The 26,980-nt window shown below is 41.0% G+C and overlaps 1 protein-coding gene across 1 annotated transcript in view; it reads left to right on the forward strand.

The window, feature by feature from the left end:
* PIWIL2 (piwi like RNA-mediated gene silencing 2) overlaps positions 1 to 26,980 on the forward strand; it is a 1,312,150-nt gene that overhangs the window by 665,282 nt on the left and 619,888 nt on the right. The window contains exon 10 of the mRNA XM_053719412.1: positions 8,012 to 8,125. Coding sequence (XP_053575387.1) covers positions 8,012 to 8,125 — 114 coding nt within the window. The remainder of the gene's footprint in view (positions 1 to 8,011; positions 8,126 to 26,980) is intronic.

Here is a 26,980-nt window from a genome sequence, read left to right on the forward strand (position 1 = left end):
ACTAAGTCATAGAGGTTTCTCTGACTCAGTGATTAATACTATGTTACAAGCTCGTAAATCTGTCTCTAGAAAGATTTTTTATAGAGTTTGGAAGACTAACATTTCATGGTGTTCTTCTCATAAATTCTATTGGCATTCTTTTAGAATTCCTAGAATTTTACAGTTTCTTCAGGATGGTTTGGATAAGGGTTTGTCTGCAAGTTCCTTGAAGGGACAAATCTCTGCTCTTTCTGTTTTATTTCACAGAAAGATTGCTATACTTCCTGATATTCACTGTTTTGTACAGGCTTTAGTTCGTATTAAGCCTGTCATTAAATCAATTTCTCCTCCTTGGAGTCTTAATTTGGTTGTGAAGGCTTTACAGGCTCCTCCATTTGAGCCTATGCATTCTTTGGACATTAAACTACTTTCTTGGAAACTGTTGTTCCTTTTGGCTATCTCTTCTGCTAGAAGAATTTCTGAGCTATCTGCTCTTTCTTGTGAGTCTCCTTTTCTGATTTTTCATCAGGATAAGGCAGTTTCTTCTGTTAAGTGTGATCAGTCCACGGGTCATCATTACTTCTGGGATATTACTCCTCCCCAACAGGAAGTGCAAGAGGATTCACCCAGCAGAGCTGCATATAGCTCCTCCCCTCTACGTCACTCCCAGTCATTCTCTTGCACCCAACGACTAGATAGGATGTGTGAGAGGACTATGGTGATTATACTTAGTTTTATATCTTCAATCAAAAGTTTGTTATTTTAAAATAGCACCGGAGTGTGTTATTACCTCTCTGGCAGAGTTTGAAGAAGAATCTACCAGAGTTTTGCTATGATTTTAGCCGGAGTAGTTAAGATCATATTGCTGTTCTCGGCCATCTGAGGAGTGAGGTAAACTTCAGATCAGGGGACAGCGGGCAGATGAATCTGCATAGAGGTATGTAGCAGTTTTTATTTTCTGACAATGGAATTGATGGGAAAATCCTGCCATACCGATATAATGTCATGTATGTATACTTTACACTTCAGTATTCTGGGGAATGGTACTTCACTAGAATTACACTGTAAGAAATACATAAAGCTGTTTAATAACTAGAGATTATGTTTAACGTTTTTGCTGGAATGTAAAATCGTTTTCATTTGCTGAGGTACTGTGTGAATAAATGTTTGGGCACTATTTTTCCACTTGGCAGTTGCTTAATCTGTTTTTCTGACAGTTTCTGTTCTCCCTCACTGCTGTGTGTGAGGGGGAGGGGCCGTTTTTTGGCGCTTTTTCTATGCATCAAATATTTCAGTCAGCAACTCATTGTATTCCCTGCATGATCCGGTTCATCTCTACAGAGCTCAGGGGTCTTCAAAACTTATTTTGAGGGAGGTAATTTCTCTCAGCAGAGCTGTGAGAATTATAGTTTGACTGAGATAAAAAACGTTTATTCTGTAATTTGTTTCCTGCTTTCAGAATTTGTTATCTTTGCTAATGGGATTAAACCTTTGCTAAAGTTGTGTTGTTTACAAGGATTGAGGCTATAACTGTTTCAATTTATTAATTTTCAACTGTCATAGATCTTCTGTGCTTCTTAAAGGCACAGTACATTTTAATATTATTCTAATTGAATTGTATTTCCAAGTTGCAAGTTTATTTGCTAGTGTGTTAAACATGTCTGATTCAGAGGATGATACCTGTGTCATTTGTTGCAATGCCAAAGTGGAGCCCAATAGAAATTTATGTACTAACTGTATTGATGCTACTTTAAATAAAAGTCAATCTGTACAAATTGAACAAATTTCACCAAACAACGAGGGGAGAGTTATGCCGACTAACTCGCCTCACGTGTCAGTACCTACATCTCCCGCTCAGAGGGAGGTGCGTGATATTGTAGCGCCGAGTACATCTGGGCGGCCATTACAAATCACATTACAGGATATGGCTACTGTTATGACTGAGGTTTTGGCTAAATTACCAGAACTAAGAGGTAAGCGTGATCACTCTGGAGTGAGAACAGAGTGCGCTGATAATATTAGGGCCATGTCAGACACTGCGTCACAGGTGGCAGAACATGAGGACGGAGAACTTCATTCTGTGGGTGACGGTTCTGATCCAAACAGACTGGATTCAGATATTTCAAATTTTAAATTTAAACTGGAAAACCTCCGTGTATTACTAGGGGAGGTGTTAGCGGCTCTGAATGATTGTAACACAGTTGCAATACCAGAGAAAATGTGTAGGTTGGATAAATATTTTGCGGTACCGACGAGTACTGAGGTTTTTCCTATACCTAAGAGACTTACTGAAATTGTTACTAAGGAGTGGGATAGACCCGGTGTGCCGTTCTCACCCCCTCCGATATTTAGAAAAATGTTTCCAATAGACGCCACCACAAGGGACTTATGGCAAACGGTCCCTAAGGTGGAGGGAGCAGTTTCTACCTTAGCTAAGCGTACCACTATCCCGGTGGAGGATAGCTGTGCTTTTTCAGATCCAATGGATAAAAAATTAGAGGGTTACCTTAAGAAAATGTTTGTTCAATAAGGTTTTATATTGCAACCCCTTGCATGCATTGCGCCGATCACGGCTGCAGCGGCATTCTGGATTGAGTCTCTGGAAGAGAACATTGGTTCAGCTACTCTGGACGACATTACGGACAGGCTTAGAGTCCTTAAACTAGCTAATTCATTCATTTCGGAGGCCGTAGTACATCTTACTAAACTTACGGCGAAGAATTCAGGATTCGCCATTCAGGCACGCAGGGCGCTGTGGCTAAAATCCTGGTCAGCTGATGTTACTTCTAAGTCTAAATTGCTTAATATACCTTTCAAAGGGCAGACCTTATTCGGGCCCGGGTTGAAAGAGATTATCGCTGACATTACAGGAGGTAAAGGCCATGCCCTGCCTCAGGACAAAGCCAAAGCCAAGACTAGACAGTCTAATTTTCGTTCCTTTCGTAATTTCAAAGCAGGAGCAGCATCAACTTCCTCTGCACCAAAACAGGAAGGAGCTGTTGCTCGCTACAGACAAGGCTGGAAACCTAACCAGTCCTGGAACAAGGGCAAGCAGACTAGGAAACCTGCTGCTGCCCCTAAAACAGCATGAATTGAGGGCCCCCGATCCGGGATCGGATCTAGTGGGGGGCAGACTTTCTCTCTTCGCCCAGGCTTGGGCAAGAGATGTTCAGGATCCCTGGGCGCTAGAGATAATATCTCAGGGATACCTTCTGGACTTCAAATACTCTCCTCCAAGAGAGAGATTTCATCTGTCAAGATTGTCAACAATCCAGACAAAGAAAGAGGCGTTTCTACGCTGCGTACAAGAGCTCTTGTTAATGGGAGTAATCCATCCAGTTCCACGATCGGAACAGGGACAGGGGTTTTACTCAAATCTGTTTGTGGTTCCCAAAAAAGAGGGAACTTTCAGACCAATCCTGGACTTAAAGATCCTATACAAATTCCTAAGAGTTCCATCGTTCAAGATGGAGACTATTCGGACAATTTTACCTATGATCCAAGAGGGTCAATACATGACCACTGTAGATTTAAAGGATGCTTACCTTCACATACCGATTCACAAAGATCATTATCGGTACCTAAGGTTTGCCTTCCTAGACAGGCATTACCAGTTTGTGGCTCTTCCATTCGGATTGGCTACAGCTCCAAGAATCTTCACAAAGGTTCTGGGTGCTCTTCTGGCGGTACTAAGACCGCGGGGAATCTCGGTAGCTCCATACCTAGACGACATTCTGATACAAGCTTCAAGCTTTCAAACTGCCAAGTCTCATACAGAGTTAGTGCTGGCATTTCTAAGGTCACATGGATGGAAGGTGAACGAAAAGAAAAGTTCACTCGTTCCACTCACAAGAGTTCCCTTCCTGGGGACTCTTATAGATTCTGTAGAAATGAAGATTTACCTGACAGAGGACAGGCTAACAAGACTTCAAAGTGCTTGCCGCACCCTTCATTCCATTCAACACCCGTCAGTGGCTCAATGCATGGAGGTAATCGGCTTAATGGTAGCGGCAATGGACATAGTACCCTTTGCACGCTTACACCTCAGACCACTGCAACTGTGCATGCTAAGTCAGTGGAATGGGGATTACTCAGACTTATCCCCTTCTCTGAATCTGGATCAAGAGACCAGAAATTCTCTTCTATGGTGGCTTTCTCGGCCACATCTGTCCAGGGGGATGCCATTCAGCAGACCAGACTGGACACTTGTAACAACAGACGCCAGCCTTCTAGGTTGGGGTGCCGTCTGGAATTCTCTGAAGGCTCAGGGACAATGGAGTCAGGAGGAGAGTCTCCTGCCAATAAACATTCTGGAATTGAGAGCAGTTCTCAATGCCCTCCTGGCTTGGCCCCAGTTGACAACTCGGGGGTTCATCAGGTTTCAGTCGGACAACATCATGACTGTAGCTTACATCAACCATCAGGGAGGGACAAGAAGCTCCCTAGCTATGATGGAAGTATCAAAGATAATTCGCTGGGCAGAGTCTCACTCTTGCCACCTGTCAGCAATCCACATCCCGGGAGTGGAGAACTGGGAGGCGGATTTCTTAAGTCGTCAGACTTTTCATCCGGGGGAGTGGGAACTTCATCCGGAGGTCTTTGCCCAAATACTTCGACGTTGGGGCAAACCAGAGATAGATCTCATGGCGTCTCGACAGAACGCCAAGCTTCCTCGTTACGGGTCCAGATCCAGGGATCCAGGAGCAGTCCTGATAGTTGCTCTGACAGCACCTTGGGACTTCAGGATGGCTTACGTGTTTCCACCCTTCCTGTTGCTTCCTCGATTGATTGCCAGAATCAAACAAGAGAGAGCATCAGTGATTCTAATAGCACCTGCGTGGCCACGCAGGACTTGGTATGCAGACCTGGTGGACATGTCATCCTGTCCACCTTGGTCTCTACCTCTGAAACAGGACCTTCTGATACAGGGTCCCTTCAAACATCAAAATCTAACTTCTCTGAAGCTGACTGCTTGGAAATTGAACGCTTGATTTTATCAAGACGTGGATTTTCTGAGTCAGTTATTGATACCTTAATACAGGCTAGGAAACCTGTTACCAGAAAGATTTACCATAAGATATGGCGTAAATACCTATATTGGTGTGAATCCAAAGGTTACTCTTGGAGTAAGGTTAGGATTCCTAGGATATTGTCTTTTCTACAAGAAGGTTTAGAAAAGGGTTTATCTGCTAGTTCATTAAAGGGACAGATCTCAGCTCTCTCCATTCTGTTACACAAACGTCTGTCAGAAGTTCCTGACGTCCAGGCTTTTTGTCAGGCTTTGGCCAGAATTAAGCCTGTGTTTAAAACTGTTGCTCCACCATGGAGTTTAAACCTTGTTCTTAATGTTTTACAGGGCGTTCCGTTTGAACCCCTTCATTCCATTGATATAAAGTTGTTATCTTGGAAAGTTCTATTTTTAATGGCTATTTCCTCGGCTCGAAGAGTCTCTGAATTATCAGACTTACATTGTGATTCTCCTTATTTGATTTTTCATTCGGATAAGGTAGTCCTGCGTACTAAACCTGGGTTCTTACCTAAGGTAGTTACTAACAGGAATATCAATCAAGAGATTGTTGTTCCTTCTTTATGCCCAAATCCTTCTTCAAAGAAGGAACGTCTACTGCACAACCTGGATGTAGTCCGTGCTCTAAAATTTTACTTACAGGCAACTAAGGAATTTCGACAAATGTCTTCTCTGTTTGTCATTTACTCTGGGCAGAGGAGAGGTCAAAAAGCTTCCGCTACCTCTCTTTCTTTTTGGCTTCGTAGCATAATTCGTTTAGCTTATGAGACTGCTGGACAGCAGCCTCCTGAAAGAATTACAGCTCATTCTACTAGAGCTGTGGCTTCCACTTGGGCCTTCAAGAATGAGGCCTCTGTTGAACAGATTTGCAAGGCTGCAACTTGGTCTTCGCTTCATACTTTTTCCAAATTTTACAAATTTGACACTTTTGCTTCATCGGAGGCTATTTTTGGGAGAAAGGTTCTTCAGGCAGTGGTTCCTTCTGTATAAAGAGCCTGCCTATCCCTCCCGTCATCCGTGTACTTTTGCTTTGGTATTGGTATCCCAGAAGTAATGATGACCCGTGGACTGATCACACTTAACAGAAGAAAACATAATTTATGCTTACCTGATAAATTCCTTTCTTCTGTAGTGTGATCAGTCCACGGCCCGCCCTGTTTTTAAGGCAGGTAAATATTTTTTAATTTATACTCCAGTCACCACTTCACCCTTGGCTTTTCCTTTCTCGTTGGTCCTTGGTCGAATGACTGGGAGTGACGTAGAGGGGAGGAGCTATATGCAGCTCTGCTGGGTGAATCCTCTTGCACTTCCTGTTGGGGAGGAGTAATATCCCAGAAGTAATGATGACCCGTGGACTGATCACACTACAGAAGAAAGGAATTTATCAGGTAAGCATAAATTATGTTTTTGCGGACTTCTTTTCAATTTTTACCTAAGGTTGTGAATTCTAACAACATTAATAGAGAAATTGTTGTCCCTTCCTTGTGTCCTAATCCTAAGAATTCTTTGGAAAGATCCTTACATTCTTTGGATGTGGTAAGAGCTTTGAAATATTATGTGGTAGCTACTAAAGATTTTAGGAAGACTTCCAGTCTATTTGTTTTATTTTCTGGTCCTAGGAAAGGTCAGAAGGCTTCTGCTATTTCTTTGGCTTCTTGGTTGAATCTTTTGATTCATCAAGCTTATTTGTAGTCGGGTCAGGCCCCGCCTCAGAGAATTACAGCTCATTCTACTAGATCAGTCTCCATTTCGTGGGCCTTTAAGAATGAAGCTTCAGTTGATCAGATTTGCAAAGCGGCAACTTGGTCCTCTTTGCATACATTTACTAAATTCTACCGTTTTGATGTATTTGCTTCTTCAGAAGCAGTTTTTGGTAGAAAAGTTCTTCAGGCAGCTGTTTCAGTTTGATTCTTCTGCTTTTGATTTAAGTTTTTTTCTTTCATTTATGAGAATAAACTTATTTTTTTGGGTTGTGGATTAATTTTTTCAGCAGAAAATGTCTGTTTTTATTTTTATCCCTCCCTCTCTAGTGACTCTTGCGTGGAGTTCCACATCTTGGGTATTGCTATCCCATACGTCGCTAGCCTGATACCTTATAAATTAATTTATTTCATATTGGCAAGAGTCCACGAGGCCCACCCTTTTTATGGTGGTTATGATTTTTTGTATAAAGCACCATTATTTCCAAATTTCTTTTTGTTGATGCTTTCTACTCCTTTCTTTATCACCCCACTGCTTGGCTATTCGTTAAACTGAATTATGGGTGTGGTGAGGGGTGTATTTATAGGCATTTTGAGGTTTGAGAAACTTTGCCCCTCCTGGTAGGATTGTATATCCCATACGTCACTAGCTCATGGACTCTTGCCAATATGAAAGAAATTAATTTATCTGGTAAGTTCTTACATAAATTATGTTTTTGGACTTAAAAGGTAACTCAGTATACAGATAACATAGACTCTGCAACAACTTATCCCCCAATGACTGTGTATTATGAATGTCAATCACCTAACATGTTAAGTGGCTTCTTCCAGTTTGTTAGATTGCATAGTAATTTTTCAGTTTGCTGTACACATTATACTAAAAGGTATTAAAGGGTCAGTCTACTCCAGAATTTTTATTGTTTAAAAAGATAAATAATACCTTTATTAACCCTCTATGATTACCTTATATCTAAGCCTTTGCAGACTGCTCCTTATTTTAGTTCTTTTGTCAGATTTTCATTTGAATTAATCAGTGCTGACTCCTAGGTAATTCCACGGGCAGGAGCACAATGTTATCTAGCTGTGAAGAACTGTCAACATATCCTGAGATAAGAGGCAGCCTTCAAGGAAAAGGATAGAATAAAGATGTTCACAAAAAGTTATCAAAAAAAAGTTAATGTATTTTAAAAATATATGATTATTATCACTAGTAGATTTTTTGTCATAAGATTGCTGTATTGTTAGCCTTTTTGATTATCAATATTTGTAGAAGTTGAAAAAAGCTATTTATTTTTTTCTCTGATAGACAAAAGGCAGAGTTCTACCTCTGGAGAAGATCTACATGCAGACCAACTCATTCCAACCAGGGGAGGACCTTAATTGGAATAGGGAAGTAATGCACGATGCATCCATCTCTTCAGTAAGTGGCAATGCTTTAGACAAAGTGTTGTTTAATTATTATTATCATTCAGTTTGCATAGATATGTATAATTTTAAATGTGATGTTAGATTGAATAATAGACTATTGTACTTTAACATATTGCATTTACTGATTGAATAGAAAACATTGAAGCTTATTATTTAGATACTAGTTATCTCAGGTTTCATAGGTGTGTTAAGTGCTTAACCCGTTAATGACCAACAATCTATTTTGTAACAGTGCAGTCTCACCACTTTCAGGGAGACCTGCGCTATGACATGGCCAAACACCTTAACGACACGCAACATACGCGGTACAACCTTGATGTCATAAATCTTCTAGATTAATATGAGCTGGTTTACTATTTAGTGAATGGTAGAGAGACAAAAAGTCACGTTATAACCCATGCACATAGAAGGCAGATTGAAACTTAAGTTCTCAGCATGTCTGCTTCCTGATCTAGCTGCGGACAGTTGCAACACAGTGCTAATGTATAAGTAAGTTTTTACTATTTTTATTAACACAATATTTTTATGTTTCTCTTGTTAAGTGTATCCAGTCCACGGATCATCCATTACTTATGGAATATATTCTCCTTCCCAACAGGAAGTTGCAAGAGTCCACCCACAGCAAAGCTGCTATATAGCTCCTCCCCTAACTGCCATACTCAGTCATTCTCTTGCAAGCCTCAACATAGATAGGAGGTCGTGAGAGTCTGTGGTTTTTTATACTTAGTTTATTCTTCAATCAAAAGTTTGTTATTTTTAAATGGCACCGGAGTGTGCTGTTTATCTCAGGCAGTATTTGGAAGAAGAATCTGCCTGCGTTTTTCTATGATCTTAGCAGACGTAACTAAGATGCATTTGCTGTTCTCACACATTCTGAGGAGTGAGGTACTTCAGAGGGGGAATGGCGTGCAGGTTTTCCTGCAGATAAGGTATGTGCAGTAAAATATTTTTCTAGGAATGGAATTGACTAAGAAAATACTGCTGATACCGAAGTAATGTAAGTAAAGCCTTAAATGCAGCGATAGCGACTGGTATCAGGCTTATTAATAGAGATACATACTCTTATAAAAATGTGTTTTAAAACGTTTGCTGGCATGTTTAATCGTTTTTTAACGTACATTGGTGATAACACTGTAATGTTGGTATAGCCTTAAATGCAGTAAAAGCGACTGGTATCAGGCTTATTAATAGAGATATATACTCTTGTAAAAATGTGTTTTAAAACGTTTGCTGGCATGTTTAATTGTTTTTTAACATATGTTTGGTGATAAAACTTATTGGGGCCTAAGTTTTTTCCACATGGCTGGCTTAAATTTTGCATAGAAACAGTTAACTGAAGCTTCCCACTGTTGTAATATGAGTGGGAAGGGCCTAATTTAGCGCTTTTTTGCGCAGTTAAAATTACAAAATGAATCATCCAGATTCCCTCAGCAGTCCCATGAATACTACAGGACATTTCTAAAGGGCTAAAAAGACTTCCAAAATCGTTTATAGGGAAGGTAATCCACAGCTCTGCTGTGGCAGTTTGTTGTGTCTGTTTTTAAAAACGTCTATGTCGTTTTTTCTCCAACATAGGTGTGTCCGGTCCACGGCGTCATCCTTACTTGTGGGGATATTCTCTTCCCCAACAGGAAATGGCAAAGAGCCCAGCAAAGCTGGTCACATGATCCCTCCTAGGCTCCGCCTACCCCAGTCATTCTCTTTGCCGTTGTACAGGCAACATCTCCACGGAGATGGCTTAGAGTTTTTTAGTGTTTAACTGTAGTTTTTATTATTCAATCAAGAGTTTGTTATTTTAAAATAGTGCTGGTATGTACTATTTACTCAGAAACAGAAAAGAGATGAAGATTTCTGTTTGTATGAGGAAAATGATTTTAGCACCGTAACTAAAATCCATGGCTGTTCCACACAGGACTGTTGAGAGCAATTAACTTCAGTTGGGGGAACAGTGTGCAGTCTCTTGCTGCTTGAGGTATGACACATTCTAACAAGACGATGTAATGCTGGAAGCTGTCATTTTTCCCTATGGGATCCGGTAAGCCATGTTTATTACGATGGTAAATAAGGGCTTTACAAGGGCTTATTAAGATTGTAGACTTTTCTGGGCTAAATCAAAAAACATATTTAGCTTTGAGGAATCATTTTATCTGGGTTTATTGATATTATAATATCGGCAGGCACTGTATTAGACACCTTATTTCTCTGGGGCTTTCCCAAAGCATAAGCAGAGTCTCATTTTCGCGCCGGTGTGGCGCACTTGTTTTTGAGAGGCATGGCATGCAGTCGCATGTGAGAGGAGCTCTGATACTTAGAAAAGACTTTCTGAAGGCGTCATTTGGTATCGTATTCCCCTTTGGGCTTGGTTGGGTCTCAGCAAAGCAGATACCAGGGACTGTAAAGGGGTTAAAGTGTTAAAACGGCTCCGGTTCCGTTATTTTAAGGGTTAAAGCTTCCAAATTTGCTGTGCAATACTTTTAAGGCTTTAAGACACTGTGGTGAAAATTTGGTGAATTTTGTACAATTCCTTCATGTTTTTTCGCAATTGCAGTAATAAAGTGTGTTCAGTTTAAAATTTAAAGTGACAGTAACGGTTTTATTTTAAAACGTTTTTTGTACTTTATTATCAAGTTTATGCCTGTTTAACATGTCTGAACTACCAGATAGACTGTGTTCTGAATGTGGGGAAGCCAGAATTCCTGTTCATTTAAATAAATGTGATTTATGTGATAATGACAATGATGCCCAAGATGATTCCTCAAGTGAGGGGAGTAAGCATGGTACTGCATCATTCCCTCCTTCGTCTACACGAGTCTTGCCCACTCAGGAGGCCCCTAGTACATCTAGCGCGCCAATACTGCTTACTATGCAACAATTAACGGCTGTAATGGATAATTCTGTCAAAAACATTTTAGCCAAAATGAACCCTTGTCAGCGTAAGCGTGGCTGCTCTGTTTTAGTTACTGAAGAGCATGACGACGCTGATATTAATATCTCTGAAGGGCCCCTAACCCAATCTGAGGGGGCCAGGGAGGTTTTGTCTGAGGGAGAAATTACTGATTCAGGGAACATTTCTCAACAGGCTGAACCTGATGTAATTGCATTTAAATTTAAGTTGGAACATCTCCGCATTCTGCTTACGGAGGTATTATCCACTCTGGATGATTGTGAAAAGTTGGTCATCCCAGAGAAACTATGTAAAATGGACAAGTTCCTAGAGGTGCCGGAGCTCCCAGAAGCTTTTCCTATACCCAAGCGGGTGGCGGACATTGTTAATAAAGAATGGGAAAGGCCCGGTATTCCTTTCGTCCCTCCCCCCATATTTAAAAAATTGTTTCCTATGGTCGACCCCAGAAAGGACTTATGGCAGACAGTCCCCAAGGTCGAGGGAGCGGTTTCTACTTTAAACAAACGCACCACTATACCCATAGAGGATAGTTGTGCTTTCAAAGATCCTATGGATAAAAAATTAGAAGGTTTGCTTAAAAAGATGTTTGTTCAGCAGGGTTACCTTCTACAACCAATTTCATGCATTGTCCCTGTCACTACAGCCGCATGTTTCTGGTTTGATGAACTGATAAAGGCGCTCGATAGTGATTCTCCTCCTTATGAGGAGATTATGGACAGAATCAATGCTCTCAAATTGGCTAATTCTTTCACCCTAGACGCCACTTTGCAATTGGCTAGGTTAGCGGCTAAGAATTCTGGGTTTGCTATTGTGGCGCGCAGAGCGCTTTGGTTGAAATCTTGGTCGGCTGACGCGTCTTCCAAGAACAAGCTACTAAACATTCCTTTCAAGGGGAAAACGCTGTTTGGCCCTGACTTGAAAGAGATTATCTCGGATATCACTGGGGGTAAGGGCCACGCCCTTCCTCAGGATCGGCCTTTCAAGGCGAAAAATAGACCCAATTTTCGTCCCTTTCGTAAAAACGGACCAGCCCAAAGTGCTACGTCCTCTAAGCAAGAGGGTAATACTTCTCAAGCCAAGCCAGCTTGGAGACCAATGCAAGGCTGGAACAAGGGAAAGCAGGCCAAGAAGCCTGCCACTGCTACCAAGACAGCATGAAATATTGGCCCCCGATCCGGGACCGGATCTGGTGGGGGGCAGACTCTCTCTCTTCGCTCAGGCTTGGGCAAGAGATGTTCTGGATCCTTGGGCGCTAGAAATAGTCTCCCAGGGTTATCTTCTGGAATTCAAGGGACTTCCCCCAAGGGGGAGGTTCCACAGGTCTCAGTTGTCTTCAGACCACATAAAAAGACAGGCGTTCTTACATTGTGTAGAAGACCTGTTAAAAATGGGAGTGATTCATCCTGTTCCACTAAGAGAACAAGGGATGGGGTTCTACTCCAATCTGTTCATAGTCCCCAAAAAAGAGGGAACGTTCAGACCAATCTTAGATCTCAAGATCTTAAACAAGTTTCTCAAGGTTCCATCTTTCAGGATGGAAACCATTCGAACTATTCTTCCTTCCATCCAGGAGGGTCAATTCATGACCACGGTGGATTTAAAGGATGCGTATCTACATATTCCTATCCACAAGGAACATCATCGGTTCCTAAGGTTTGCATTCCTGGACAAACATTACCAGTTCGTGGCGCTTCCTTTCGGATTAGCCACTGCTCCAAGGATTTTCACAAAGGTACTAGGCTCCCTTCTAGCGGTGCTAAGACCAAGGGGCATTGCAGTAGTACCTTACCTGGACGACATTCTGATTCAAGCGTCGTCCCTTCCTCAAGCAAAGGCTCACACGGACATTGTCCTGGCCTTTCTCAGATCTCACGGCTGGAAAGTGAACGTGGAAAAGAGTTCTCTATCCCCGTCAACAAGGGTTCCCTTCTTGGGAACAATTATAGACTCTTTAGAAATGAGGATCTTTCTAACAGAGGCCAGAAAAACAAAACTTCTAGACTCTTGTCGGATACTTCATTCCGTTCCTCTTCCTTCCATAGCTCAGTGCATGGAAGTGATCGGGTTGATGGTAGCGGCGATGGACATAGTTCCTTTTGCGCGCATTCATCTAAGACCATTACAACTGTGCATGCTCAGTCAGTGGAATGGGGACTATACAGACTTGTCTCCGAAGATACAAGTAAATCAGAGGACCAGAGACTCACTCCGTTGGTGGCTGTCCCTGGACAATCTGTCTCAAGGGATGACGTTCCGCAGACCAGAGTGGGTCATTGTCACGACCGACGCCAGTCTGATGGGCTGGGGCGCGGTCTGGGGATCCCTGAAAGCTCAGGGTCTTTGGTCTCGGGAAGAATCTCTTCTACCGATAAATATTCTGGAACTGAGAGCGATATTCAATGCTCTCAAGGCCTGGCCTCGGCTAGCGAGGACCAAGTTCATACGGTTTCAATCAGACAACATGACAACTGTTGCGTACATCAACCATCAGGGGGGAACAAGGAGTTCCCTAGCGATGGAAGAAGTGACCAAAATCATTCTATGGGCGGAGTCTCACTCCTGCCACCTGTCTGCTATCCACATCCCAGGAGTGGAAAATTGGGAAGCGGATTTTCTGAGTCGTCAGACATTGCATCCGGGGGAGTGGGAACTCCATCCGGAAATCTTTGCCCAAGTCACTCACCTGTGGGGCATTCCAGACATGGATCTGATGGCCTCTCGTCAGAACTTCAAAGTTCCTTGCTACGGGGCCAGATCCAGGGATCCCAAGGCGGCTCTAGTGGATGCACTAGTAGCACCTTGGACCTTCAAACTAGCTTATGTGTTCCCGCCATTTCCTCTCATCCCCAGGCTGGTAGCCAGGATCAATCAGGAGAGGGCGTCGGTGATCTTGATAGCTCCTGCGTGGCCACGCAGGACTTGGTATGCAGATCTGGTGAATATGTCATCGGCTCCACCTTGGAAGCTACCTTGAGACGAGACCTTCTTGTTCAGGGTCCGTTCGAACATCCGAATCTGGTTTCACTCCAGCTGACTGCTTGGAGATTGAACGCTTGATTTTATCGAAGCGAGGATTCTCAGATTCTGTTATCGATACTCTTGTTCAGGCCAGAAAGCCTGTAACTAGAAAGATTTACCACAAAATTTGGAAAAAATATATCTGTTGGTGTGAATCTAAAGGATTCCCTTGGGACAAGGTTAAGATTCCTAGGATTCTATCCTTCCTTCAAGAAGGATTGGAAAAAGGATTATCTGCTAGTTCCCTGAAGGGACAGATTTCTGCCTTGTCGGTATTACTTCACAAAAAGCTGGCAGCTGTGCCAGATGTTCAAGCCTTTGTTCAGGCTCTGGTTAGAATCAAGCCTGTTTACAAACCTTTGACTCCTCCTTGGAGTCTCAATTTAGTTCTTTCAGTTCTTCAGGGGGTTCCGTTTGAACCCTTACATTCCGTTGATATTAAGTTATTATCTTGGAAAGTTTTGTTTTTAGTTGCGATTTCTTCTGCTAGAAGAGTCTCAGAATGATCTGCTCTGCAGTGTTCTCCTCCTTATCTGGTGTTCCATGCAGATAAGGTGGTTTTACGTACTAAACCTGGTTTTCTTCCAAAAGTTGTTTCTAACAAAAACATTAACCAGGAGATTATCGTACCTTCTCTGTGTCCGAAACCAGTTTCAAAGAAGGAACGTTTGTTGCACAATTTGGATGTTGTTCGCGCTCTAAAATTCTATTTAGATGCTACAAAGGATTTTAGACAAACATCTTCCTTGTTTGTTGTTTATTCAGGTAAAAGGAGAGGTCAAAAAGCAACTTCTACCTCTCTCTCTTTTTGGATTAAAAGCATCATCAGATTGGCTTACGAGACTGCCGGACGGCAGCCTCCCGAAAGAATCACAGCTCATTCCACTAGGGCTGTGGCTTCCACATGGGCCTTCAAGAACGAGGCTTCTGTTGATCAGATATGTAGGGCAGCGACTTGGTCTTCACTGCACACTTTTACCAAATTTTACAAGTTTGATACTTTTGCTTCTTCTGAGGCTATTTTTGGGAGAAAGGTTTTGCAAGCCGTGGTGCCTTCCATTTAGGTGACCTGATTTGCTCCCTCCCTTCATCCGTGTCCTAAAGCTTTGGTATTGGTTCCCACAAGTAAGGATGACGCCGTGGACCGGACACACCTATGTTGGAGAAAACAGAATTTATGTTTACCTGATAAATTTCTTTCTCCAACGGTGTGTCCGGTCCACGGCCCGCCCTGGTTTTTTAATCAGGTCTGATAATTTATTTTCTTTAACTACAGTCACCACGGTACCATATGGTTTCTCCTATGCAAATATTCCTCCTTAACGTCGGTCGAATGACTGGGGTAGGCGGAGCCTAGGAGGGATCATGTGACCAGCTTTGCTGGGCTCTTTGCCATTTCCTGTTGGGGAAGAGAATATCCCCACAAGTAAGGATGACGCCGTGGACCGGACACACCGTTGGAGAAAGAAATTTATCAGGTAAACATAAATTCTGTTTTTTATCTGTTTTTTTGCATTAAGGGGTTAATCATCCATTTGCAAGTGGGTGCAATGCTCTGTTACCTTATTACATGTACTGTAAAAATTTGTTTTACTGCCTTTTTTCACTGTTTTTCAAATTTTTACAAAATTTGTTTCTCTTAAAGGCACAGTAACGTTTTATATATTTGCTTGTTAACTTGATTTAAAGTGTTTTCCAAGCTTACTAGTCTCATTATTAGTCTGTTCTAACATGTCTGACATAGAGGAAGCTCTGTGTTCATTATGTTTTAAAGCCATGGTGGAACCCCATCTTAGAATGTGTACCAGATGTACTGATTTCATGTTAAACAATAAAGATAATTTTTTGTCTTTAAAAACATTATCACCAGAGGATTCTGTCGTGGGGGTAGTTATGCCGACTAACTCTCCCCACGTGTCAGACCTTTTGACTCCCGCTTTAGGGACTCACGCTCAAATGGCGCCAAGTACATCAAGGGCACCCATAGCGTTTATTTTTCCAGGGGATTCTGTCGAGGGGAAAGTTATGCCGACTAACTCTCCCCACGTGTCAGACCCTTCGACTCCCGCTTCAGGGACTCACGCTCAAATGGCGCCAAGTACATCAAGGGCGTCCATAGCGTTTATTTTACAAGACATGGCAAAGGTGGTGAATAATACTCTGGCAGCAGTATTAGTCAGACTACCTGAAATTAAAGGAAAGCAGATAGCTCTGGGGGTAGATACAGAGCATACAGACGCTTTAAGAACCATGTATGATACTACCTCACAATATGCTTAGTCTGTGGGTGATTTTTTTGACTCAGGGAAGATGATTTAACCTGATTCTGATATTTCTACATTTAAAATTTATGCTTGAGAACCTCCACTTGTTGCTCAGGGAGGCTTTGGCTGCTCTGAATGAATGTGTACAATCGCAGGGCCAGAGAAATTGTGTAGACTGGATAAATAATATGCAGTGCCGGTGTGTACTGATGTTTTTCCAATACCTAAAGAGGTTTATTAAAATATTTTTTAATAAGGAATGGGATAGACCAGGTGTGCCGTTCTCTTCACCTCCTATTTTTTACAAGAATGTTTTCTAATAGTTACGACCACACGGGACTTCTGGCAGACAGTTCCTATGGTGGAGAGAAGAGTTTCTACTCTAGCTAGGCGTACCACTACCTCTGGCGAGGACAGTTGTGCTTTTTAGATCCAATGGATAATAAATGTTTATTCAACAGGGTTTTATCCTGCAGCTCCTTGCATACATTGCTTCTGTCACTGCTGCTGCGGCGTTCTGGGTTGAGTCTCTTGATGAGGCTTTACAGTTAGCGACTCCATTGGATGAATATATTTGACAAGCTTATGCTAGCCAATTCCTTTGTTTTCTGATGCCTTTGTTCATTTGACTAGACTAACGGCTAAGAATTCTGTTTTTTTACTATACTGGCGCGCAGAGCGCTATGGTTTATATCATGGTCAGCTGTCGTGACTTTAATAAAGAAGCTACTTAACTTCCCTTCAAGGGGCAGACCGTATTTGGGCCTGGTTTGAAGGAGATTATTGCTTATATCACTGGAGGAAAAGGTCATGCCCTTCCTCAGGATAGGTCCAAATCAAGGGCCAAGAAAGGTCTAATTTTCGTGCCTTTTAAAACTTCAGGACGGTCTGGAGACAATCGGACCTGGAACAAAGATAAGCAGGCCAAGGAGCCTGCTGCTGCCTCTAAGGCAGCATGAAGGAACGGACCCCTATCCGGTAACGGATCCTATAGGGGGCAGACTTTCATTCTTCGCCCAGGCGTGGGCAAGAGATGCCCAGGATCCCTAGGCATTGGAATTTATATCCCAGAGATATCTTCTGGATTTCAAAGATTCCCCCCCCCCCAAAAAAAAAGGGAAGATTTCGCCTTTCCAATTATCTGCAAACCAGATAAAGAAGGAGGCATTCTTACATTGTGTACGAGATCCATCCAGTTCCAAGAGAGGAACAGGGACAGAGTTTTTACTCAAATCTGTTTGTGGTTCCCAAGGAGAGGGAACCTTCAGACCTATTTTGGATCTAAAGATCTTAAACAAATTCCTCAGAATTCCGTTTTTTAAGATGGAAACTATTCGTACCATCTTAACTATGATCCAGGAGAGTCAATAGAGGACTACAATGGATTTGAAGGATGTTTATCCTCACATTGTGATGCATAAAGATCACCATCGTTTTTCAGGTTTGCCTTTCTAGACAGGCATTACCAGTTTGTAGCTCTTTCCGTTGGGATATCTACAGCCCCAAGAATCTTTATGGAGGTTCTGGGGTCGCTTGGGCGGTCCTTAGGCCGCGGGGCATAGAAGTGGCCCCTTATTTAGACGACATCCTGATACAGGCGTCAAACATCCAAATTGCCATGTCTCATACGGACGTAGTACTGGCATTTCTGAGATCACATGGGTGGAAAGTGAACAAGGAAAGAGTTCTCTATCCCCAATCTCAAGGGTTTCCCTCTTAGGGACTCTGATAGATTCTGTAGAAATGAAAATTTACCTGACGGAGTCCAGGTTGTCAAAGTTTCTAAATTTCTGCCATGTTTTTCATTCCATCCGCGCCCTTCGGTGGCTCAGTAGATGAATGAAATCGGCTTAATGGTAGCGGCAAGGGACATAGTACCGTTTGCACGTCTACATTTCAGACCGCTGCAACTATGCATTCTCAGTCAGAGGAACGGGGATTACACAGGTTTGTCCCCCTGTTAAACCTGGACCAAGAGACCAGAGATTCTCTGGTGACTATGTCGGGTCCATCTGTCCAAGGGTATGACCTTCCGCAGGTCAGATGGGACAATTGTTAAAATAGATGCCAGCCTTTTAGGTTGGGATGCAGTCTGGAACTCCCTGAAGGCTCAGGGATAGTGGACTTAGGAGGAGACCCTCCTTCTAATAAATATTCTGGAACTGGGAGTAATATTCCATGCTCTTCAGACTTGGCCTCAGTTAAGCAACTCTGAGGTACATCATATTCAGTCGGACAATATACACGACTGTGGTTTACATCAGCCATCAAGGGGGAACAGAAGTTCCCTAGCGATGTTAGAAGTCTTACAATAATTCACTGGACAGAGACTCACTCTTGTCTATCAGCTATCCATATCCCAGGTGTTGAGAACTGGGAGGTGGTTTTTCTAAGTCGTCAGACTTTTCTTCCGGGGGAGTGGGATTTCCTCAGGAGGTCAAGACCAAGCAGGAGAGGGCTTTGGTGTTTTTGTCAGCGCCTGCGTAGCCACGCAGGACCTGGTATGCAGATCTGGTGGACATGTCATCCTTTCCATCACGGTCTCTGCTTCTGAGACAGGTCCCTCTACCTCAGGGTCCTTTCAACCATCTAAATAGAATCAATCTGAGATGGACTGCCTGGAGACTGAACGCTTGATGTTATCAAAGCATGGCTTCTCCGAGTCAGTCATTGATACCTTAATACAGACATGAAAGCCTGTCTCTAGGAAAATTGAACATAGATATGGTGTAAATATCTGATTGTTATGAATCCAAGAGTTACTCATGGAGTAAAGTCTGGATTCCCAGGATATTATCTTTTCTCCAAGATGTTTTGGAGAAAAGGGTTGTCAGCTAATTCCTTAAAAGGGACAGATTTTTACTCTGTCTATTTTTTTGCACAAGCGTCTGGCAGGTATTCTAGACGTTCAGGCATTTGGTCAGGCTTTGGTTAGATCCAAGCCTGTGTTTAAAACTGTTGCTCCACCATGGAGCTTAAACCTGGTTCTTAAGGTTTCTTCAAGAAGTTCAGTTTGAACCTTTTTTGTTCCATAGATATCAATCTTTATCTTGGAAAGTTCCTTTTGGGTAGCTATTTCCTCGACTCGTAGAGTCTCCAAGTTATCTGTGTTACAATGTGATTCTCCTTATCTGGTCCTTCGTACGGATAAGGTAGTCCTGCGTACCAACCTGGGTTTTTTCCTAAGGTGGTATCTAACAAGAACATCACTCAAGAGATAGTTGTTCCATGCTTGTATCCTAATCCTTCCTCAAAGAAGGAATGTCTATTACACAATATTGGACGTGGTTTGGGCTTTAAAGTTTTACTTACAAGCTACTACAGTTTTCATCAAACGTTCACCTTGTTTGTTGTCTATTCTGGACAGAGGAGAGGTCAAAAGACTTCAGCAGCCTCTCTGTCTTTTTGGTTAAAAAGCATAATTCATTTAGCTTATGAGACTGCTGGACAGCAGCCTCCGGAAGGGATTACAGCTCATTCTACTAGAGCTGTGGTTTTCACTTGGGCCTTTTTTAAATATGTCTTCTGTTGAACAGATTTACAAGACGGAGTCTTGGTCTGCGCTTCATACTTTTTCAAATTTAACAAATTTGATACCTTGCTTCTTCGGAGGCTATTTTTGGGAGAAAGGGTTTCTTACAGGCAGTGGTAACTTCCGTTTAAGTACCTGCCTTGTCCCTCCCATCATCCGTGTACTTTAGCTTTGGTATTGGTATTCCATAAGTAATGGATGATCCGTGGACTGGATACACTTAACAAGAGAAAACATAATTTATGCTTACCTGATAAATTTATTTCTCTTGTAGTGTATCCAGTCCACGGCCCGCCCTGTCACTTTAAGGCAGGTAATTTTTTCATTTGAACTACAGTCACCATTGCACCCTATGGTTTTTCCTTTCTCTGCATGTTTTCGGTCGAATGACTGAGTATGGCAGTTAGGGGAGGAGCTATATAGCAGCTTTGCTGTGGGTGGACTCTTGCAACTTCCTGTTGGGAAGGAGAATATATTCCATAAGTAATGGATGATCCGTGGACTGGATACACTACAAGAGAAATAAATTTATCAGGTAAGCAAACAATTATTTTACTTTACTAAAGGAGCACTGTTTTATATCCCTTTAAAGTTGGCAAAGTAGTGTTCAGTGCAGTCAAAATACAAAAGAATATAAGTGATGTCTTTGGTGTCTTATTCATTGCATTAAGAAGCTTGCCACCCTCTTAATCTTTTGAAAAGAGGGTTAAATATATATATTTTTTTATTATAATTTTTTTTTTTAAGAATTTTTATTGAGGTTTATACATTACATATACAGACAATATGTGGTTCCACAGAGTATAGCATGGAGGAATAATTGCTATGCTAATGAATATAACTAAATAAAACTAACTGTACATCACAATAACCTCTTTTTGAATATGATGTTATTTCCCTTTACAAATCAAGACTTAGTAAAGAAGCGTTTCCCCCTATTAAACTATAACGGCCACTCTTGGACCGCTAACCACCCAGAAAAATTGAGATGGGGAATATGAGGGAATAAGAATGGTAGGGCCTCTTTTAGACCCATGCTTTTTCTCTTTAGAGTTGAATGTCATAATTATGAGGGAACCATCATTGATAATATTTTAGAGTGAGTAAATAAATAAATGGGGGAAGATTTACCAGAAGACGTTGTTACAGCGCACAGAGAGATAAGACCAAATATATCATAAAATATAGAAACAAATGTGACCATCTAAAGTTTACAGATAGGTAATTGTCAAGGCAGCTACATTATAGTAGGTGTCTTCCTAGCGACCTTATGCGTACATTCTATTGTAGAAGCATTAGAGTGCAAGAATTTAGTAGCAGACATATCAGTCTTCCACTCATGTATTGACTCTAAACACCCCTCCTAGAGCTATGTGCATTAGATTATTCAGTCCTGATATACAGCTCAGTTAGGGTGTGTAATTAGTCTATGCACTTTGTTGCACTCTCATAAAATACTTTGTCTGATATTACTGCTTAGTTACAAGAGCTGGAGGTAAAGTTGTAAAGTCTACTTTTGGACCTTAAAAACTGTACATAATATTATATATAAAACTATATAGTTGTTGTATTATAGTAAAATGGTATAATTCAAGTGTAATATATCAGATGCTCATAGGTGAAATTTTAACCTGAAAGTGGAGCTCAGTTATCAAAATATCAAATATGTTAGGCGAGCTCTATCTCACAGCTCACACACAGTGGGGGGGGGGGGGGAGAGAGGAAAAAAAAGTACACTATATGCATAAACAAATCAGAATTAAAACATATGTACAAAACAGATCACCCCTCCTAGAACTATATGCATTAGACTATTTAGTCTTCATAGACAGCTCAGTAAGGGTATGCAATTGATGACATATAAACTCCCAATATTACTTAGAATTACAGAGAACATAAATCAGAGATGGGGTCTATATAATTTGTTACCTTCTCATGAAACACTTTATCTACTATTACTGCTTTCTTATAAGAGCTAAAAGCAAAGTTGTGGTATCACTAATGGGGGTTAAGTAGGCAGTATAAGTCTCCTGAACATTTGGTACCGTAAAGGTCCACCTAGCATATCTTCTTGAGGGATTTTCTTATATGAGCAGATCGATACAATAAAAGTATGAACCGGTAACTTATTTTTAGACTGGTTTGGCTGCTCATTTATATCTGACCATTCTGAAATTAACCAATTCCTAACTTGTGACGTCTCTGAAAAATTTTAGTCTTTATAGCAAGTCGACTAATGTGTGAATGAGAGGAGAATAGGACAGTACTTATCCCCAGCGCTGGTATAGAGAAGAAAACCTTCCATTCCAATCCTGTAGACTCTGCCTGCACCACTCGCTCAGTACAGATCTTAAGATCTGTGCCGTCTGCCTTCACTTTGTGGCCACTCATCTGATCGGTATCTTTGTTGTCCGTCCGCTTTGGTCTCTGTAGATATTCGCATAGGAACCAAGGAGACAGGTTGGCGGTCTTTGTCGGGAACTTGCAGGTCGCTTGCCTGTCGTGATAAGTTCAAGCGATGTCGCGGCCCTACAACATCGCTCTTCTCATTTCTCTTGTAAGGTGTATCCAGTCCACGGATTCATCCATTACTTGTGGGATATTCTCCTTCCCAACAGGAAGCTGCAAGAGGATCACCCACAGCAGAGCTGTCTATATAGCTCCTCCCCTAACTGCCACCCCCAGTCATTCTCTTGCAGCTCTCGACAAGGGAAGTAGCTAGAGAGATGTGGTGAATTAGTGTAGTTTATCTTCAATCAAAAGTTTATTTTTAAACGGTGCCGGCGTTGTACTGTTTTTTTTACCTCAGGCAGCAATTAGAAGAAGAATTTGCCTGAGGTTTTTGATGATCTTAGCAGGTTGTAACTAAGGTCCACTGCTGTTCTCACACTTAACTGAAGAGTATGGGGAAACATCAGCTGGGAGAACGGCCTGCAGAATTAACTGCCCTGAGGTATGTTCAGTATATTTTTTTCTAGAGGATGATAAGAACTAGAAAATGCTGACAGTGCCTGATATAGTTAAGGTATGCCTGTTTGCAGTGATTTAATAACGACTGGCATCATGCTTGCAGTAAAGGGTAATTTTCATATTACTGTCTATTATGGCTTTGTATGTAAAACATTATATATATAAGGAACGTTTTTTACTGAGGTGATAAATCTTTATTTGGGGCCTAGTTTTCCACATGACTGTTATTTTACTCCTAGGAATAGTTTTTTAAGGCCCTCTGACTTTGAGTGCATGGTGGGAGGAGCCTATTTTTGCGCTCTAATTGCGCAGTTGTTTCTTACATTTGAGACATCCAGCTTCCCTGAAGGAGTCCCCTGACATATTGGACCTCTGTAAGGAGTTTTTGTACCTAAAAAGTCGTTTTATGGGAAGGTAGGAGCCACAGTAGAGCTGTGGTAATTTGCTTGTGACTGCTATAACGGTTTTTACCGTTTTTTTGCTTTGTTTTTGAACCTGAGGGGTTAATCATCCATTTGCAAGTGGGTGCAATGCTATTTTAGTCTATTATATACACTGTAAAAATTTCATAGAGTTAACTGCTTTTTTCACTGTTTTGCAGTTTTTGTGTTTGTTTGTTTTTCCCTTAAAGGCACAGTACCATTTTTTATTTTCTGCTTTTTCACATTAATTAAAGTGTTTTCAAAGCTTGCTGGTCTCATTACTAGTCTGTTAAACATGTCTGACATAGAGGAAACTCCTTGTTCATTATGTTTAGAAGCCATTGTGGAACCCCCTCTTAGAATGTGTACCAAATGCACTGATCTTACTATAAGTTATAAAGACAAGACCATATTCTGGCTTTAAAAGATTTATCACCAGAGGGAATTGACAAGGGGGAAATTATGCCGACTAACTCTCCCCACGTGTCAGAGCCTTTAACTCCCGCTCAAGCCGCGCCAAGTACATCTAGCGCGCCCATTGCGTATACTTTACAAGACATGGCGGCAGTTATGAATCATACTCTTACAGAAGTATTGTCCAAACTGCCAGGGTTACAAGGAAAGCAAGACAGCTCTGGGACTAGAAAAAATACAGAGCTCTCTGACGCTTTAGTAGCTATGTACCGATAGAAGCCGAAGAAGGAGAGCTTCTATCTGTGGGTGATTTTTCTGACTCAGGGAAGACACTTCAACCTGATTCTGATATGTCTACATTTAAATTTAAGCTTGAACACCTCCGTATGTTGCTCAGGGAGGTTTTAGCAACTCTGGATGACTGTGACGCCATTGTAGTCCCAGAGAAATTGTGTAAATTGGATAAATACTATGCAGTGCCTGTTTACACTGATGTTTTTCCAATACCTAAGAGGTTTTCAGAAATTATTACTAAGGAATGGGAATGCGGCAAGAAATCAAGCACATTTTGCAGCTTCACAACTAAAGAAGAATACAAAGTCAAAGAGCTAATTAGATGTCAAGACAGTGGAGTGGTATACATGCTACAGTGTTCATGCGGTCTCCAATACGTAGGCCAGACGTCAAGAATCCTAAAAGATCGGATACGCGAACACTTATTACTGATAGAAAAGCTAAATATGGACACAGCCCTGTATAGACATTTTTCATCCAAACATAAAGGGAACATCAAAGAATTGACCTACATGGGCATCCAGAAAATCGGAAAAGATTGGAGAGGTGGAAATTATACAAGAAAACTATTATCCGCAGAATCAAAGTGGATTTTCAATCTAGACTGTCTCCATCCAAAAGGATTGAATAACAACGAAGACTTGTCCCATCTAATCTAATTGAGACCAAACTGGTCTGTATATCCATATCCTCTCTAACTGAAGCTCAACGAATATTATGATCCTCTCCCCTCTAGGTATAAGTCTTATTGGTGTTTTAAAAAAACAATTTATGTTCACATCATTAAACAACAATTTGCGTTCATATCAGTAGGATGCCTCCACATAAAATATCTAGAGGCTAGCCGGAAGACTCTACTAATACGTATATAATCCCCAACCCTCTTTCCCATATTTATTACAGTTTTTATCCACACATTTATTGTAGTTCTCACAATTTATGGTAGCTACACAATTGGTAGATCCAAGGATACACGGCAGTTAAGGGTACTCCAGCCACCCGTTAAAAATTCAATAGTCCCTCTATATAGCAGCTGTACTAATTAGGTATCTAAGGACAAATTATGGTTAAAGGTACTCTAGCTGACCCTTCGAAAACCAATAGTCCCTCTACAGACAGTTAGAAATGGTCATTGAACAGTCCCCACACAGTCTATGTTCCAACAGTAAAGGTAGCACAGACAACCTAGGATTATTGACAGCAATACGGCCATGTTAGTACTATTTGAAAAAACAATGAAAAAAACAAGCAAAAATAAGAATCCACAAAATAAGAATAGTGTCCAAAATTATGAATAGCCCAACCTCCCTTTTATAGTTAATTATCAAGAAGAACTAGCAGACTAAATCTCCCCAATTTTGAACTAAAGGATATGCGGTACGCTTCCATACATGTATGACTAAAAGAAATAAATGTCATTTATTAGATATGCAAATAATTAACATATCACAAACTCCCACACAACAACCATTAGAAATGCAAATAACCAATATATCATCGCCAATAGGAATACAGCCATTGAGTTAAACTCACTAACTCCCATTTTCACTCATCCATTTAAATTGTAAATATACAAGCTACGACATTAAACCCCTGTTCTCCACTGGAGTGAATTAGCCTTCGCAATTTAAGAAAGTATATTTAGAAAATAAATGGAGTAGAACCGGTAAATTGGTATAGTAACACACATTAATTTAGATTACACTTTCATGTATACCAGCAATTTATTGTAAGGAGTAATCACATACATATAATAGAAAGGATTAATCTAACAGAGAAGAAATCATATGGACTAAGACAAATAATAAGAAGTCTTTATTTTAAGAACATAAATTCACACAAAAGAGATATAACCCCACTTTCGATAGAAGAAATAAATTAATTAATAAATTATTTATAAACACGAAGTTATTCTTAATCATGTAACTAACTATCGCTATGCACAAGATATATTATATATCAATTTATATAATTCTTTATACAACTCGCTAATTCTAATTCTTGCCAGATATCACTATCTATCAAGAGCTACGTTAAATAAGAATCTGATCACACAACTGAATCAGACATAACAGCAAGTCCCTTTGTTTACACATACTAACCCCTCGTCATTAAAGTCTATTACTGCAATGCTAAACCAATCACCAGCGCCAACTAGCGATGACGTCACAACCAATGGGGACATCCGAAAAACGGAACTAAAATTAACCAACCTAAAAATGATTAAAACAAATAAGTATAGATTTACAACTACTAAACTGAGTTGGCAAAGGTATAAGCAAGCAACCGATCATTATAGGTTTAAATCAGTAACAAATTAGTCACCCATTCCCCACCGGAAGTGACGTAATCGTAAAAACGGAGGCAAAGGATATATCTAATAAACTCCAACAGTGAATTTCAAATGACCCCCTATGATATTTTATATTATCATACACCAAAATGTTTTTAAAAAAACAGACCCACAGCAATTACCCATATTTATTTAGAAAAGTATAGCAACGTCAAACCGGAAGTCATTTACAAATGACACTTCCGGTTACAAATTGGATTCCCCTATATAAGGCCCAAACTAATAGCTTACCATCAGTCTTGATAAAGGCCTAGGCGAGGCCGAAACGCGTAGACCTGGTAAGCTCTATTCCACTAGGAGGGTACATTTGAAGAATTTTCTACACATTGTTATTATTTTTTCTCCACAGGTTTTTCATCGTTTGGCAGCATGTCTGTTATCATTAGTGCATTGTCTCTATTTTTGTTAGGAGCTTAGTCTCCAAAGAGCACTGTCGTTATTTTTGCTTATAGCTCAGTCTTTATTTTTGCTTATAGCTCAGTCTCCAAAGAGCATTTTTTCCTTCTGCAAACACTTATCACGCTGTTTTGGATATCTTTTACACAGAAGTAATTTTGTTTTTGTGCACAGGAGTGGATTTTTTACTTCAACAGGATTGACTCTCATTGCATTATTATTTTCCCACAAGTTTTTTTCTCACAGGATTTAACTTTTTTTCTCAAAGGATTTAATTTT

Source organism: Bombina bombina, chromosome 6, assembly GCF_027579735.1.
Source record: "Bombina bombina isolate aBomBom1 chromosome 6, aBomBom1.pri, whole genome shotgun sequence".
Lineage (NCBI taxonomy): Eukaryota > Metazoa > Chordata > Amphibia > Anura > Bombinatoridae > Bombina > Bombina bombina.